The sequence below is a fragment of the Mirounga angustirostris genome, unplaced genomic scaffold (genome assembly GCF_029215605.1).
Source record: "Mirounga angustirostris isolate CCGP_5_RB_7025 unplaced genomic scaffold, mMirAng1.0.hap1 SCAF_5, whole genome shotgun sequence".
Classification (NCBI taxonomy): Eukaryota; Metazoa; Chordata; class Mammalia; order Carnivora; family Phocidae; genus Mirounga; species Mirounga angustirostris.
Genome location: NW_026991713.1, coordinates 31,222,366 through 31,241,528, shown reverse-complemented (window position 1 = coordinate 31,241,528; position 19,163 = coordinate 31,222,366). Strand labels below are relative to the sequence as shown.

At 35.1% G+C, this 19,163-nt stretch overlaps 1 protein-coding gene across 5 annotated transcripts in view; it reads left to right on the top strand.

Annotated features, from left to right (window-relative positions):
* Nucleotides 1-16,358, top strand: part of TMTC3 (transmembrane O-mannosyltransferase targeting cadherins 3) — a 62,681-nt gene extending 46,323 nt beyond the window's left edge. For 2 of the 5 annotated variants that reach the window (XM_064590826.1, XM_064590824.1), the window contains exons 14-15: nucleotides 1,732-2,538; nucleotides 15,995-16,357. In XM_064590826.1, the coding sequence (XP_064446896.1) occupies nucleotides 1,732-2,538; nucleotides 15,995-16,059 (872 nt within the window). In that variant the 3' untranslated portion in view covers nucleotides 16,060-16,357. Of the gene's footprint in view, nucleotides 1-1,731; nucleotides 9,763-15,994 lie in introns of those variants that run through there. The other 3 variants (XR_006790591.3, XM_064590825.1, XM_045872887.3) reach the window with 3 other exon arrangements.
* The last annotated feature ends 2,805 nt before the right edge of the window (nucleotides 16,359-19,163 follow it).

Sequence of the window (19,163 nt, the reverse complement as noted above, 5' to 3'; positions counted from 1 at the left end):
CAGAAGGTGATATATATAATTTATAATCTTAATTTTTAGTTTGAAAAAAAATCTACATTTACATTTTTTTTATTAAATTTTTTTTTTTTTTTTTTTTTTTTTTGCGAGAGAGAGAATGAGAGAGAGCACGAGAGGGAGGAGGGTCAGAGGGAGAAGCAGACTCCCTGCTGAGCAGGGAGCCCGATGTGGGACTTGATCCTGGGACTCCACGATCATGACCTGAGCCGAAGGCAGTCACTTAACCAACTGAGCCACCCAGGCGTCCTACATTTACATTTTGTAGTTAAATTTTAGATACTTTTTAAAACCTTTTACAAAAAAAAAAAAAAAAAATCATAAAATCGTAGTATTTGAGTTTACTTTTGCCGGTCTTCTATTTGTATATTAAGGATCAAATAGATCTAATAACTACACCAAATTTCACGTAGCTAGTTTAATAACTAGTTAAAGATAAGAACTTAAGCCTACTGATATATTTTATAATTTTTTTTTATTCATCTTATTGTCAAAAGAACAGGAGATCTTTATGGCTGGTATTCAAAACCTAAATTTAGAGAAAGGCTAATATTTTTGTATTTAGCTAACCTTGGTAATCATGAAAAATGCCCATTTTTCAACACAAGATTGTACCCTAAGATTTGTAGTTGTGGAACTTGAGTTTTTTTGTATTTATTTGCAATAGAAATTATCTCAAATATTTGTTTCTGGAATCCTAATTTATATTTAAATATATAAGCTTTATGTTTAATGGTATATTTTTTTTACCTTTGAAAGTCTAAAAATTTGAAGTAATATATAAGATAATCTCATTTTGTAAGACTGAAGCATTTTGTTTATCCAATAATAGTTACTGTTTCCTGAGCTTGTTTACATATGTCTCATGTAATTCTTAGAAAATTCATCAGGCTGGAGCCCCTGGGTGGCTCAGTCGTTAAGTGTCTGCCTTAGGCTCAGGTCATGATCCCAGGATCCTGGGATTGAGCCCCGCATCGGGCTCTCCCTATTTGCGCACACACATGTGCACTCTCTCTTTCTCTCTCAGCAAATAAATAAAATCTTAAAAGAAAAAGAAAAAAGAAAATATAGCAGGCTAACCCAGAGAAGTTAAATGGTTTGTTTAATGAGTAGTCATAGTGTTAACAGAATCAAGATTGAATACATGTCGGGGTGCCTGGGTGGCTCAGTTGGTTAAGCGACTGCCTTCAGTTCAGGTCATGATCCCAGGATCCTGGGATCGAGTCCTGCATCGGGCTCCCTGCTCTGCAGGGAGCCTGCTTCTCCCTCTCCCACTCCCCCTGCTTGTGTTCCCTCTCTCGCTGTGTCTCTCTCTGTCAAATAAATAAATAAAATCTTAAAAAAAAAAAAAAGATTGAATACATGTCATTGTAGGCAAATCCAGTGCCTGTTCCTCTTAACTGCATAATCTTCCTCTACTCCCAGTTTGATTCTAAACTATAAAGAGATATTTTGCCCCTTCAGGTTTTTGAGGCACTCTTGCTGTCTTAAAGGAAAGGAAATGAGCTATCATTTCAGTGTTTCAAGCACACTGTCTTTCCTGTGAAAACTTTGAGTTTTTTGCTTTCTACTTTTTGATTTAGGTACAGAGATTAGTTGTTTTGATGCTGTCTTTTTCTAATCTAACTAGATAAATACTGAAAGTGGCTTTTGTTCCTCAGACTTAATTCATTTGTTAACAATATGTTTTTTTCTTTTAAAAAAAATTATTCTTAGGTGAGGTTAAACTCAGACCAGAAGCTAGAAAACGACTTCTAAGCTATATAAATGAAGAGCCACAAGATGCTAATGGTTATTTCAATCTGGGAATGCTTGCCATGGATGACAAAAAGGACAGTGAAGCAGAGATGTGGATGAAGAAAGCCATAAAATTACAAGCCGATTTCAGAAGTGCTTTGTTTAATTTGGCTCTCCTGTATTCTCAGACAGCAAAGGAATTAATGGCTTTGCCAATTTTGGAAGAGTTACTCAGACACTATCCTGATCATATCAAGGGTCTTATCTTAAAGGGAGACATTCTGATGAATCAAAAGAAAGATATACTTGGAGCAAAAAAATGTTTTGAAAAAATTTTGGAGATGGATCCAAGTAATGTGCAAGGAAAACACAATCTTTGTGTTGTTTATTTTGAAGAGAAGGACTTACTAAAAGCTGAAAGATGCCTGGTTGAAACATTGGCATTAGCACCACATGAAGAATATATTCAACGCCATTTGAATATAGTCAGGGATAAAATTTCCTCATCTGGTTTTGCAGAACAGCCAGTATCCCCAGCTGGTAAGACTTCAGGTGTAGAAGGAGACAAAATTCCAACTGAAAATGTAAAAGAAGTAAGAAGTGAACCTAGACCTACACAGATCATAAAACCAAGTGATAATAAAAGTCAATCTAAATCCAATAAACTATTAGGAAAAAATACAGACAAAGAGACCCCCCACAAAACAACAAAGGAAATCAAAGAAATTGAGAAGAAAAGAGTTGCTGCTTTAAAAAGACTAGAAGAGATTGAACGTATTTTAAATGGTGAATAGCATTATTTATCATGTCACAATGTCCTCAAAGAAGTTCAGTCTATCTTATGTGATTGCTTATTCTGGGAGCTTTGAAAAATAGCACGTATACACGTAACAGTCTATCATGAGCTGCCTCTACATAGGATCAAAATGCGATTTTCATTAAAGACCTATCTTACCCCAGGGTATGTATTGTATAAGATATGACAGTTTTCTGAGTTTTGGTGACTATGGCAGAAATATTAAATTACAGTTTGCAAATTTATATCTTTTATACGGAAGGAAGATTTCTTCTGCAGAGTAATCTTGACTACTCTCAATTAAAAATAATCTGAAGCCTGAATGATAGTCCCTTGTGGGCAAATTCAACATATGCTGGTTTATTCTATGAATTTGCATTTATTAGTTGACTTCATTACCTTCTGTTGGAATCTGATTATGGATTGAAAACGCTTATGAACACATTCTTTTTTCTTTGGTAATTTCTGTTTAACCGAGGGACTTTGCACTACAAAAGAATACTGGCTTCCTTTATATTGTATTCTTTTGTTGATTTTTAGAAGGAAAGCCAGATGAAACTTCTTAAAATAAGTCTTATGACATGTTAGCTTAAGAATGTATTTTCATAATTGTGTGCTTTGTCCTTAACTTTACTCTGAAATGCAGCTTTTAATCAGGTAAAGTTTTAAGTATAAAGATACATATACACAACGCACATTTCTAATGGTGCTCATATATACTGTATTTGTATTTTTTTACATGCTGAGAGTTCCACAGCATGAACCACATAATCATGACTATCTTTGAATTTTTACTCCCCAAACTATTCATGTTTATTAGGATCTTAGTCATACTGAAAAGTCCCAGTAACTATAACTTTAAACCTTTGAGTTAAAACATAGTTTCTCTTTCATCTTAGTGTTATTTCTCTAGTGTTATTTGAATTTTAATTGTTCCAGAAACACACCTTAATCATTCTTAGATACCTTAAGCAACTAAATTGAGTTCTGTTTAACTGAAGGCAAAACAATATGACAAAGTTTATTTTTAAACACTAAGTTCTTGTTATCTTCCTATGGTGTATATTTTTATTAAATATTTATTTTGACTACTGAGCTTTCATAAAAATTTTAAAGCTGTTTAAATTCCATCAACTATGGAAAACAAATTTCTATTACATTTTCCTATATATGCATATATTACAATTCAACCAAAATTTCATCATTTTGGCCTGCTCCCCAGCTATAAAAGGTAATTAGCCTTGTATAGGATTAATAGTCAGTTGGTTTTAGCAAATTTAAACCTGAAAACTGTTAAGTTGAAGGGTAGACATAAACTTATTAATTTATCTCTGACTTTTTTTTAGTTAAAATACATTTCAGATGAGTTTTATAATACCTGATAAGTTGGTTTTAATTTAAAATGTTAAAGCTCAAGCTATCATCCTGGGATAGTAACTAATTTCTAATTATGCAGAATTTCAAAAACTGTATTTCTGTTCCTTTAACTAATTTCTAATTATGTATATTTGAAAAATCATATTACTGTAAGTTTTTATAAAGAAATATTTTATAAATAGGTCACAAGGAAACATGGTCTACATTAAAGACCCACTCGTACTAGGTTCCCTGAGGTTGTGCCATAAATTATTTTTTAGGCAATTTAAATCAAGCACTGACACCAATCATAGTTCATTTTTGATTTAGAGATTCTGTTCAGCATTAAAGCAATATCCAGTTTCAGTTTTTAAATTACGGCTTTGTGACTCCAGATATAAGATGGAGAATACCTCATATACTATGACTTGAAAAACGAAATCTATGTTAATCTTAGGTTCTGTCCACATATCTTGAGAAAAAGTTTCTGAGTTTGATCTCTTCTGTTATACTATCAAGTGAAGATAAATCAGAAAAGTAGAAGGGAATCTTTCGTGACAGCAGATCGTAATAAACTTTGAGTAGTATTTTAATAAAATTATGTAACTATTCAAAAGATAAAAAATATATTGTTATCCAATGACTTTTATAGAAAAAAGAATTGCTCCTTATTTGCACTTAGAACAATGCCTATCATGTAGGAAGTGCTCATATTTGAATTTTAAATATTTTATTTAAATCCACCCTGATTAGTAATTTTTCCAAATTAATGTTCCTCAACCCTCACTTCATATTAGAATCATCTGGAGGACTCTTTAATATTGACCCCAACCCACAATAATTTAATCTGAATTTCTTAGGAAGGGAGCCATGTGTCCATTTTCTTAAAGTTCTCAGAGTGATTCTAATTTGTAGTCAGGGTTAATGATCACTGCTCTGAATTAGTTCAAGGAAATCCTCTTATCTCTCCTATACTAACTTTTTAAATTACTATCATAAACCAGTAAGTTTTGATGTTTTAATGAATATGCTCTTCTGATAACTAGTATTTATTTTACCTTAAGTACCATCAAGCTTGTTTATGTGAAATTGATTATTCTCTTTAAACTCATAGTAGAAATTTTATTCAAGCTGTTCAAATGAAAAAAGGTAATAGATTTTTCCCTCCGCCTTGGAACTGCCTTTTGGGGGAGGTGAATGGTAGGGACATTTTAACCCAGCTCACTAACCTACAGTTCAGAGTTGTGAGCATCTGTATGTTTGGAAAAGAAAGCATATTATTGCTTTGTGTGCTGGTAAAGGGATGTAGTTTTGGTTCTCACTGTTTGCAAAAGAATCTATTCCCTAGGAGTTCTAGAAAAGCTTTGACAATCCCCAAGGGGCAATTATATTACTTTTTCACTACTTCTCAGAAGGAAGAATTAAATTTTTCTCTTACTGCTCCTATATGGATTTCGTTATTAACATTCAGAATTAGGAATTTTATCTTGAAATTATCCCAGTAAGTAATTTCATGAAGCTAATGACTCAGAGGATAAAACAATTATGTTTGCAATTTTGTGTTTACTTTTATGTAAATATTTAGTATGTGAATTACACAATTCTAATAAAACCTCATGCCTTTTCATTACATCTAATTTGAGCTCTCAACTTCATGTTACAGAATACTTCTTTGAAGATGCTTTAATGAAAACTATTATGAAAATATATAGATTTGTATGTCAGTTTCTACTTCAGAAATCCATATATTTGTCATATTTATTTTTTAAAAAACCTAATTATTTGCATGACTAAATGGTATTTAAAATGAACCCCCCAAAATATCTGGTACCTTTGTCCAAAATTTTGTCTGTTAGGAGCTGTCAGCCATCCATGTTAAGGGTTTATAAGAAAATAGTTTAAAATTATATGCATTTTATATTACTGTCGTGTCTGTGTGTACCATATTTCTAAATATTCAGTATAAAATTGATACTTTTAAAACCTTCACTTGAATTGCCTTTTAGTGTTCAAATGAAAAGTAAAATAGTGTGTCAAGAGATTTCTGCCTCCTAAAGGCAGAAGAGCTGGTGGATAGTTTTATTAGCAATGATCTGAGAAAGGCATGTGTTAAATTAGTTCCAACAGTGATACATTTTTAATCCTTAAGTGACAGAAACTAAAGAAAATGAGACAATTAAATTCAAACATGGAATTTTATACACATAAGTAGAAGTCACTGTAGTGAAATAATTAGGAGTCTAAGTTACGTATCTGTCTGGATTCAAATCCTGGTTCCACCCTTACTAGTGTAGCTTAGGGGAATTATTTAACCTATAATTCCTTGGTGTGTGTGTGTGTGTGTATCCTATTGTGTGTGTGTATATATATATATACGCACACACAATTGTATATATTGTATATGTATATAATATATATTATATACACACACACACAATATATCCTACTGTATAAGCTGGCAGGTATCTTTGTAACTATAAATAGTGCATGCTCAACCATGTACATTGTAAATAGCCTTTATCAAACATGTTTGACAAGGACCTTCATTAACATCACTTAGTAAATTGTGATAAACAAAAGCCATGATTTATTTGATGTTATTGGCTTAATTTTTTTTTCATGTGGCACCAAGAATGAAATGGTTTACAGCTATAACCAAGCTGTAGTACTGATCTGTCCATCCAGTGTTGTCTTTATTTTGATTGTGATTTGGTAATATTTCATTGTCAGATTGGAAAACTGAAAGAAAAAAAACAGAATGGTTTTAGTTTTGCTGAAGACTGACCTTATTAATGGACAGCTTTCCTAACAAGTGATTATTAGCTTTTATCAGGTATTAACATCTGTTTCAGAACATGGCAGTATGTTTACATGTCAGAAGTTTTGTTTAACTCTGACTTTTCTGAGTTGATTTGTTTAAATAAATTCAGCAAATGGAAAATATATTTATATTAAATATATTAATATATTTAAATTGTTTAGAATAGTTCTTGGTATATAGTAAATGAGAGATGTTAATTATTAATCTAATCATAGGGCTTTGGTAAGTAGTAAATAATAGATGTTAATCATTAATGTAATCATAAGGCTTAGGCTTGCATTTGATGCATATGATTTGCTTTTAAATGTGTTAGCAGAGATAATGTCAATGATGGTCATATAGCAAACAGATTATTAGATATTTAATATTAATGCTTGTTCCTTAGCCATCTAAGCCAATAGGTATATAGATAGCCTAAAATAAAATCTATTTATTGAATATTAAATTTATAAATCGAATATAATTATTAAAATGCAGAAATGAGAACTCAGACACCTTAAATCTATAGTACCTTGTTCTTTTGCTATTCACTGCCATCAGGGAGGTAGCATAAGATAAAATATTAATGCCTAAAAGTCTCTGAAGACTTGATCTCAGGTAAATTCATGTCCTTTGGAATCTCCTTTCTTCATGACTAACATTTCTGTGACTATACCAATGGATAGCATATTTCCAATCAAGTAGTATTTTTTTTAAAGATTTTATTTATTTGAGAGAGAGAGAACACAAGCAGGGGGAGCGGCAGAGGGAGCGGGAGAAGCAGACTCCCCACTGAGCAGGGACCCTGACGTGGGGCTCAATCCCAGGACCCTGGGATCATGACCTGAGCCGAAGGCAGACACTTAACCAACTGAGCCACCCCGGCACCCCTCAAATAGTATTTTTATTCTATAAGAACCTGATAACTTCAATTTTTACCTTAAGCAGAATACTCCTCACCAAACCATTCTAGTTTGCCCTTTCTTAAAGATTTTCATGGTTAAAACTCAAGTCTTCTTTACTCCTTCCTTCCCCCATTGCTTTAGTTTCTGGTATTAGGGACGTCATCTGATTAATCCAAACTAAACTACAAATGATAGGTGGTAGATCTTGTTAGTCATCTCAACAGTTAACTCAAGTGCATCTCTTTCTTTGTAAGTTGCAAGCAGTACGGTGGGAGTTATTTGAGGGATGTAGAGTTTCTCCACCATTCTGCCTATCTAAGCAAAGAATTGAGAGAGACCACAAAAAGGCTTTGTAACTGCAAGAAGGCCACTTCTGACCAGAGTCCTGTTTTTGATGGGCACTGGCAGGCCAGGTAACTGCCTTTTGGGAGTGAAATCAGAGTAATCAAACTGTCAACACTATTGGGCATAAGTCCAATTCTGCTATCTGTAAAGTTAATTCCTGGGCATTGAGTATACAGATCTTGTTTGATTTACAATGGAATTACATACCAATAAACCCATTGTAAGTTGAAAATACTGTTATTTAATACATCTAATGTACTGATCTGGGATCAAGTCCCACATTAGGCTCCCTGCTCAGCGGGGAGTCTGCTTCTCACTCTGCCCCTCCTCCTACTCATTCTGTCAATTGCTCTCTTTCAAGTAAATGAAATCTTAAAAGATTAAAGGACTAATATATAGCAGTAGTTAAAATGAATGTAAAATAAACCTAACAAGCTCTTAGAGTTCAATTTTTTATGTTTTAGTTATATTCAATTAAGTTTTATATAATACTTACTTATTTTGAATTATAAATATAAGGTCCAAAAACATTGTCTATGAAACACTTGTAAATAGAAAAGTCAAAGTAAGTCAGAAAGTCTTAAGCAATCCTGGGTAGCAATTTTAATACATGAAAAAACAGTTCATGCCAAAAGAAAAGGGAAAATGAATGATGAATACTAGTAAAAGGAATACTAGAATAAGAAGAGATGTCCATCTTTTTTTTTTTTTTTTTAAGATTTTATTTATTTTACAGAGAGCACAAGCAGGGGGAGCAGCAGAGGGAGAGAGAGAAACAGGTTCCCCAATGAGCAGGGAGCCCAATGCAGGGCTCTATCCCAAGACCCTGGGATCATGACCTGAGCCGAAAGCAGATGCTTAACCAACTGAGCCACACAGGCACCCCAGAAGAGACGTCCCATCATAAATATGTGTCAACGATACAACCTAAAAATAAGCAACAACAAATAGTACAGGGAAATAGATAAATCAGAAATTATAACTGGAGATTTTAACAAAATCCTCTGAGAGAATAATGGATCAAGCAGAGAAAAAACCTGAAGACCTAAATAACCTTGGAAGTATTAAATTTATATAGATTTCACTTCACACAATATGCATTATTTCCTAGCACATAAGGAATATTCACAAAAATACTCTATATATCAGACCATAAAGGAAACCTAAGTAAATTCCAAGACTATACTCTTTGATAAGAATGCAAATATTCATAGCAGCTTTATTCACGGAACACAGACTGGAAACAACCCAAATGCTCATAAGCATATAAATGGATAAATTGTGATATATTCAAGCAATGAAATACTCTTCAGCAATTAAAAAAAAATGTACTTTTGAGCAAAAAGAAGCATGCACAAAAGAGTACACTATATATGATTTCATTTATATGAACTCCCAGAACAGACTAATCTACTATGGATATCTTTGCAGGAATAAAGGAAGCCAAAGGAACTTTTTAGGGTGATGGAAATATTCATGGCCCAGTAATTGCACTCTGAGGTTTATTGACAAAAGAAATACATCTACAGGTGCACTAAAAGATATAAGAATGTTCTTAGGGTTAATTGTGTAAGCCCCAACCTTGAAGTAATCAAAATACTCATGAAATTGGGGCACCTGGGTGGCTCAGTTGGTTAAGCGTCTGCCTTTGGCTCAGGTCGTGATCCCAGGGTCCTAGGATTGAGCCCCGCATCGGGCTCCCTGCTCAGGGGGGAGTCTGCTTCTCCCTCTGCCTCCCCTCCCCCTCCTGGCTTGTGCTCTCTCTCTCAAATAAATAAATAAAATCTTTAAAAAAAAAAAAAAAAAAACCTTCAAAATACTCATGAAAAATAGACAAGATATTTGTTATAGTCATACAATGAAATGTTATGAATATATAATGAATATGCATTAACCACTACTACATGAAGCAACATGGATGGATCTCACAAATATACTATTGGATAAAGCCAAACACAAAAGATACTACTGTTACAATTCTTAATATGAAGCTCAAAAACTGGCAAGATGAATTTGTGCTATTAAAGTGATGACAGTGGTTACCCTAGGAAAGGAAATAGGATGTTTATTGGAAAGGAATGTGAAGGTGGGCATCTGTGTTCTGGTATTCTCTTTCTTGATCTGGGTTATATTTGCACAGATAGGTTCAGTTTTTGGCAATTCAGGATATATGCCTTTTTCTAGATGTATATAATAAACTTCAAAAAAGTATAATATTAAAAGATGTATTTAAGGAAATGGAAAAATACAATAAAAATTTATGCAGTTCAGGGGCACAGGTAAAACATATACAAAAGAATTCTACAATCATAATTTAGTGATAACTATCAAATACAGATGACTGGAAGAATGTCCAATAGAATATTTTTAAAACAGCTTTATTGAGATATAATTGACATAATGAACTCATATTTAAAGTGTACAATGTGTTAAATTGACACACATATACACCTGTGAAACCATTACCATAATCGTGATAGTGAACATACACACTTACCAGAATTTCGTCATGCCGTTTGTAATCCCTCCAGTCCCACCACTCCTTTCCAGCCCTGTCCCTAAAACCACTGATGTGCTTTCTGCCTCTATAGATTAGTTTACCTTTTCTACAATTTTATATAATGGCATCATACATTATTTGTCTGGCTTTTCACTCTGCAATGGACTAAATGTGCCTACCCCCCATTCATATGTTGAAGTCCTAACCCTTAATATGATATTCAGAGGTGGAGCCCTTGGGGGTATTTAGGTTTAGATAAGGTTATTAACAGTGGGGCCCCCAGGATGGGATTAGTGTTTTTATAAGAAGAGGAAAAGAGATCAGAGCTCTCTCTCTCCCCACCTTATGAGGTGGCCATCTGCATGCCAGGGGGAGAGTTCTCACTGTGAGAGAGTACCTCTGGCACTTTGTTCTTGGACTTCTCAGCCTCCAGAACTATCAGAAATGTCTATTGTTTAAGCCACCCAGACTGTAACATTTTGTTATAGCAACCCAAACTAAGACACACTCAGAATAATTATTTTTAGTTTCATTAAACAACAGTTTATTACCAAGTAGTATTACATTATATGGATATACTGTGGTCTTTATCCATTCTTTGGTTGATGGGCATACAAATGCAATTTATCTGGACCAGTGATTTTTATTTTCTCCTGTAGGCATTATGTATTTTTCAAATACAAATCAATAAAAATGTTTTAATTCTATTTGTAATGCACATTTTCTGACTGTCTATATTCAATTTACTCCACTTTTACTAATGGTCATTTGGGGATTTAGTCTTTCCTCATAATTAGCTCATTTGTTTTTGGAGGTGTGGAGGCCAGAGCATAGGGCTTAGACCTATCATTAACCACTTGGTATTAATCCATCTACTGTGATTCATTTAGGAATGAGAATGTAACCAAATCAAAGCCCATGAAATGACCCATGATTTTGCTAACACTTCACTGACTTAAAATGAGAAAGAATGTAAGTTTTACATTGTGGCAACCATTTTCTCACCGTAAGGAGAGATCCTCTATGAGCATAGAGCCAGGATAGAGTAGCAGATCATAGAAGCAAAAAATGAGGGCACAGTGGGTGGGTATTATTCTAATTAGAGACCTGGTCAAGCTACATCTGGAAAGACAATAAAGTAAACAAAGTGGAAGCAGCTTGAACCAAATTTGAGTGGTTGTGCCAACTTTTGAAAGGAACTATACTTTGTATGTAGTCGCCAAGCTCATGAAGGGCAGCATGCGTCTCTCAATCCCAGACTTTAAAACAGTTTTGATTAAGTATAAGCAAAATAACTGGTTAAATTGTCCACTGTGTGTCTTGTGCTGAAGAAGGCAACAGGACAAGGGAATTTGTTTTGAAAAATTCAGCATGGTAGAGCCTTCAGTAAGGTCAAATAAGGATGAGAAAGTTTTAAGTTGGATCTGTTCCATCTGAAAACAAATCAGAAAATTGTTTTGTATAAGGATCCTTTACTTGCAGTCTGAAATCTGAGATAGCTGCAGGTATAGTTAATTGGGTTGGAAAAGCCAGGTTTTTTGCCCCAGTCTACCATTGACTCAAGCAAAATCAGAGGTGGGAGACTTAGCAAGAATGTTAGTTGAGAAAAAATTCTTGTATCTCAGGCCACTCCCACATACTTCCATTTAAGCAGTCATTGTCCAAGAAGGGGATGAATTACTCCCATTGAGAATATGCAGTTCAGGGGAACAGATACAAAAAAACAAAACAAAAAACCAACCAAAAAACAAAACCATTCAGCTCAGGACTAAAGTGATTGGTAGTACATTGTGGCTCTATAAATGTCCTAGGACTGCTATAAGAAAGTACCACAAACTTGGATGGCTTAAAACAGAAATTTATTATCTCACAGTTCTGGAGGCTGGAAGCCTAAAATCAGGGTGTTAGCAGTGTTGGTTACTTCTGGGAGCACTGGAAGAGAATCTGGGCTGGAAGTCTAAAATCAGGGTGTTAGCAGTGTTGGTTCCTTCTGGGAGTACTGGAAGAGAATCTGTTCCATGACTTTATAGCTTCTGGCAGTTGTCAACAATTATTTTATGTTCTTTGGCTTGTAAATGTATCACTTTACTCTGCCTTCATTCATATGGCATTCTCTCTGTGTTTCTGTCTTCTCCCCTCCTCTTATAAGGAGACCAGTAATACTGGATTTAAGGCCCACTCTACTCTATTATGACCTCATCTTAACTTACTACATCTATAATAGCCCTAATTACAAATAAGGTCACATTCTGAGGTACTAGGAGTTAGGACTTAAACATATATATATATATATATATTTTTTATGAAGACATAATTAAAGCCAAATAGTGGCCATAGTCAATTTCTAGAAGACAGGAAATTCAAGAGTGATTTTCAGATTTAAACACTGATTCTTCATATCTCTTTGTTTACTACCCAATGATACAGAGTGAGTGAAAATAGATTAAAAGTATACCCAAGAATTTAAATAAATTTTACTATTTGAGAAATCTCATTCTATACAAACAAGAGGCTCAAGACTGAGAATAATCATCATGCTCCAGAACTTGAGGTTAAACAAAGTACACTGATAAAGAATTACATTATTCATCTCGGGGCGCCTGGGTGGCTCAGTCGTTAAGCGTCTGCCTTCGGCTCAGGTCATGATCCCAGGGTCCTGGGATCGAGCCCCGTGTCGGGCTCCCTGCTCTGCGGGAAGCCTGCTTCTCCCTCTCCCACTCCCCCTGCTTGTGTTCCCTCTCTCACTGTGTCTCTCTCTGTCAAATAAATAAATAAAAATCTTAAAAAAAAAAAAAAGAATTACATTATTCATCTCAGTTATGGTCATGGAAAACAATTGTGTTAACTTAGTCGATTGAATTATCAAAGCAGACCCACTAAAATCATAGGCCTTACATCAAACTTTACTAATAATTCAAAGGATACAAACAAATATCAGATACAGGCAAAATCCATAAATCTCAGATTTTCCTATAATAAGAAAAATAGATGGATCAGAAATATCCTATTTTGTAGATAGGGAATCCTGTGTGCAAGAAGAGAGAAGTCATTCTTTCTCCATTATCCCCACTTGGGAAGAAGTGGTTTATTAACCTGTCATTAATCATTTGCTTCTCAACAATGAAAGAAAGATCTTTCTAGAGAGCAGAGCTAGAAAAACAGACTTGTTGACCAAGGAACAACATTTCACTTCTAGATTGAGGTGTCTTTGCCTTCTCTGTCGTACAAGATATGATGAGTTATGTACCAGCAACTGTTGCATGTTGTATCCCTTCCACAATGGCAGGTTAGCAAGGAAATGTGTATTGGATGTTTTGGTATTTATTAAACTTACTACTTATTTAGCATTAGTTCTCTGGGCCAAGAAGAGTTAGAGATGGGTCTGACCAGACTGTGCACTGAGCAGGTATTTTGGACTTACAGCTATATGCAATAAGGGTGAATGAGACTAAGTGTTCCTACTTTGGGAAAGAAGAAGATACTGTGTTTTCTATGGGACATAGCATAGATTTATTATGTAAAATAATTGGATGAGAAGATGGGGTAGACAGATAACATTTCCTAGGTTGTCTATTTGCTGTCAAACATGAATTCACCCTATTTCTGGTACCACCATTTGGAGATTTATTCAGAGATGCTCTACCGGAGGGAAACTGAGAGAAATAAGCATATTCCGTCCCCTTGGCTATGGCCATTTGTAGGCAAGTTCAGAAATTTTTATGTGACATAATCAGAATTAGTAACATGCTGGGACTTCCCAGAATCTCTTGTTCTTTTTCCATTGGATTTGATTGGGAAACAACCCATGTCTGGAGTTAGAACAACCACCTCAAAGAGAAGGCATGAAATCTGACCGTAGAGGAGCATGATGAACAAACGGAATCAAACAGAAAGAGTCTAGGTCAAGTGACATCGTTCGGTCCCCAGTTAAGATGCAGTAGAGGCCAAAAAGTGGGCTACTTTTTAAAATGTTTTTATTGAACTATAGCTGACACACAATGTTGCATTAAAGTGTACAACGTAGTGATTCAACAAGTCTATAAATTATGCTGTGCTCACAAGTATTGGCACCATGTGTCACTATACGATGCTATTACAGTACAATTGACTACATTTCCTATGCTGTACCAACCCTTTTATCCCTGTGATTTACTCATTCCATAACTGGAAACTAGTATCTCCCACTCCCCTTTACCCATCAAATAATTGATTTTTTAAGATACATTAAACACTTTCCTTTTATTCTTAAACCCTTTTGATTCAGTTTCCTGTCACATGGAATTAAATAAAACCTACTGATACATAATTTTTTTATTATGTTCAATTAGCCAGCATATAGTACATCATTAGTTTTTGATGTAGTGTTCAACAATTCATTAGTTGCATATAACACGACACATACTTTTTAAGCATTTAAATTTTCAATGCTTTGTAATGCAAGAAAAACTTTTTTAAAGCTAACATGTTGTTTTCCTGAGGTCAGTCTGACATTAATGAAAGACAGATTGGGACTGATAAAATTGCACAACAGGAGGCAGTATCGAATTTTTTTCATATTTTCTGGGTTTTGTATCCTCTTTCAAATCTGCAAGAAATAAGCCTAATTTGCTTTTAAAAATCCTACATGATGCTTCTGGCTTAGCTACCTTTCTTGTCCTCACCCATTTCACTCCATCTCAACCAGCCTCCTTGCTGAGCTCCCACCTCAGGGCCTTTGTGCATCCCATTCTCTGCCTAGAATACTCTTCTTTCAGGTAGCCATATGGGCTCCTAAATTCATTTAGGTTTCTTCTCAAAATTGAACATCAAATGCAATGAAAAAGAAAGCATAAGGGTAAAGAGCTGAGAAGGAGGTAACAATTGGTTATAGGTCAGAACATTCATAATAAATGGAAAATCAATACTTGAAAGAATTATTAAAAATTTAAAAGGGAACTAAAATTATCACGGAGGCCATGTCTTCAAGTCCATTGTTTAGGGCACTGCCATCCTAGAATGGATATATTTAGTGTCCACAACATACAAGGGTAACTGAGGCAGGCTGTGGAGATCTCAGGGAGTGAAGTAAGGGTATGATTCCATAAAATACGTTCTTTTAGTTGTTTTCTCCTGTGTGCGGTGCTCTCTTCTTTTTGATATGTTTTCTTTTCATAATTATTTCTTTTTCCTTAGTTAATTCCCTTCGTAGAGGTTTATATATGGGATCACATCTAGGAGCACTCCTCTGAAGGCCTTTAAAAATCTCGAATACTAGACTATAGCCAAGAGGTAGCTCAGAGGACGGAGTCGAGGGTGAGGTAAACAACACTTTACTTGTTACCTTAATGCACAGTTGGAATAATGAGACATTGAAATGTAGCCTGAATTTCCATGCAGGGGCAAGTGGGAAAGGAGCAGGCAGTCTCTCTTCATGTCTTCAGGCAGAGAAAGGCCATGCACACATAGTACAGGGCTAGGACGTGGGATGGGCAACAGAGGTAGTCCTTAACATACGCAGACACATTTTAAGGAAAGATTTTTTTTTTTTTTCCCTTTTGTAGTCACCACTGCTCCTGGTATGAATTGGATCAAGGATGTACAGGAGCCAGAGAGAACTTTGAATTAACTCAACAAGCAGGAACCCAGGTACCTTTGTGGTGACTTAGCAAGTTTACCTGATTAAAGGTTTGGTGAAAACAGAGAAGTTGAGTCAATCGAGACACAGTTGTTGAGTGGAGGACTATTTAGTCATTCATCTGCAGAGCCTATTGTATTTTCCAGTCTCAGAAACCCTAGAATATAGGATGACTTTGCTGTTGCTAACATTAAAAACTGTGCTACTCGTGGGGGCCTGGGTGGCTCAGTCGGTTAAGCGTCTGCCTTCCCCTCAGGTCATGCTCCCAGGGTCCTGGGATCGAGCCCCGCGTCGGGCTCCCTGCTCAGCGGGGAGTCTGCTGCTCCCTCCTGCTCTGCCCCTGCTTGTGCTCTCTCTCTCTGTCTCAAATAAATAAATAAAATCTTAAAAAAAAAAAAAGAACTGTGCTACTGGTATTTCCTTGTAGCCTTGTAAACCCCATCATTGAAGACACATGCGCATTTGTGCACGTGAGCATACATGAGACCCTAAACAGCCTGATGAGTACTAGTATTGAAAATGTATTCAGGGGGCGCCTGGGTGGCTCAGTCGGTTAACCATCTGCCTTCGGCTCAGGTCATGATCCCAGGTCCCCGAGTCGGGCTCCCTGCTCTAGGGGAGCCTGCTTCTCCCTCTCCTCCCTGCTCATGTACTCTCTCACTCTCTCTCTCAAATAAATAAAATCTTTAAAAAAAAATGTATTCAGTAACAATTTGTAATGGGCCAGGATCCTTTAAGTTTATGTACTTCAGAAACCTGGGTGATCAGATGGAATTTAAATAATTCGTTCGTTTCCATCTATAATCCCATATTTTTTATTCAGGAAGTTATTTTCTAAATATATTTAAATTAAGAAAATATTTATTTACATGCTAATAATTATCATTTATTGCCAGAAATTATTCTAGGAGTCTAAGTACACTTTCTCATTTGATCCTCACATCTAAAGGGATCAAACTGTAATTTCCATTTTAAAAATGATAAAATTTAGAGTGGTTAGGTAAAATATCCAAGGACATGCTTAATGAAAATTTGGGATTTGAACTAAGATGTATCTGACTTTGAAATCTGTTCATTCCACTAGGCTATTCTTCATTACATGTTGCCAGTTTATTCATGAGCACTAATTTTTTAAACAAATATTTATTTGCATAATAATAGCTATCATATATTGAGCATCGACTACATGCTTGGTATTGTGGGAAGCTAATGTTCTTGTCAGCTTTACTTAATAGTGTAAAAACAGATATGTAAAGGATAATTGTAATAGTATCTGAAACAGTACATATATTTACACAGTTGATCCCAGTAGGCTCATGATTTGAGTGGCATGAGGAAATTGAGGCTTATCAAGGAAGAGCAGATTCAAGTAACTCATTACATATTTACTCTTCACATGTCTATTGGATGGAATGACAGGTAGCAGGGCATATATTTTTACACTATTTCTCTTTCTCTCCTCAAGCATGCAATTTAATTCAAGTAGTTTCAGTGTGACTAGAATGGAATTCCAGTGTACAACAAACATGCAACAATAAGTGTTGAATATATCCCTCTGCACTGAAGACTCACTTTTTAGCACAATGCCCATAGCACTCTTGTATGATGGAGTGGGAACTTCTCTTTATACACTATGTCATTTAAATCCTCAGAACATCCCTATTGTGGAAGTAGGCATTCATTCCATTTTGTAGATGAAGGATGCAGGGTGCAGAGAACTGGCACTTGCCCAAATGTGCATCCATACAGTGAACCAATTTTACAAAAGGAGCAGGTTAGATATAAGTAAAGAAGTTTATGAATCAGCTGAGTGTCTTCTCTAGTTAGTTATGAGTTCCCTGGTATAGTAATGGTGGTAGGCTGAATGATGGCCTTCAAAAGATGTCCATATCCTAACCTTGGGAATCTTTAAATGTTACCTTATATGGCAAAGGGCTCTTAAATTAAGGATCTTTAGATGGAGGTTTATCCTAGATTATCTGGGTGGACCCAATGTAATCAGAAGGGCCCTTACAAGAGGGAGACAGGAATGTCAGAAACAGAAAGGAGATTAGCAATGGAAGCAGAGGTTGTGATGTGTTATGGAATGCGGGAAGGAACCACAAGCCATCTCTGGGCAGATCAACCTCTGAAACACTTTGATAATGGGAATTTAAGAGTTGCAGGACTGTATAAACTTTCTTTTCTTGCCTTTTCATTTCTTAATTCCTGTCTCTTGTTGCATGCAGGGTCTATGTTCTTGGATAACATCCTAAAATGATGTTTTTCTTCATAGTCAAGTTCTATATAAACTCATGTAGATAAATTAAAACACCTTTTAGTCGTTAGCTACTTCAACATAAATAAAAAGATTGGATTATGGTTCATTTTAATGAGTCAGTAGATAAAATCACTTAAGCTCAGTTTGTTCTAGTGGCTGAATAAGCAATGTTTCTTGGCTATTGCTGTAGTTAGGCTACCAGCTTATACTAATGAGCAATTTTAAGAATAAGAAATTTGGGAAGTTATTCGGCTGGGGTTTTTAAAAACAAGATGTCATGTTAGTGCTTGTTAAAAGTTTCTCCATGAGAAATTCAAAGATACACAATATTATTAACTGTGTCTTGGCAGCTCATTTTCTTTTATAAACAGTCAAAAAAGCAGCTCTGGTTTATTTAATTCCAAGAAAAGAAGAATTGGAACCATTTCGCCTGCTTAATATCAAAACCTATCTGACCCAGAGAAGAATCAGGAGGAATTTCAGAGAACACTTTATTTTAGTTACATCATCCCATATACAAACTCTGACCGCAAATAAAATAGAATTGTTTTAAAAGCCCTAATGCAAATTTTATAAGGTTCATTTTTTTTCTATTATTTCTCCCCTTAGTGCTCTTTCTCTGATTTTTTTTTCCCTACCACCCTTTAGAGATTTCCAAGAATTAATCCCTTGTACTTTGTTCCTTTCCCTTAACATTTATCTTTTTCAGAAGGTACTCCATTCTCGTTATGAATTTCTAATTTTGTATGGATTTATTGCTAAATGTTTAAATCCCAAGCTCTTGGTGATTGCATGTAGATCAATCATGCTCATGGGAAATGCTAAACTGTTATCT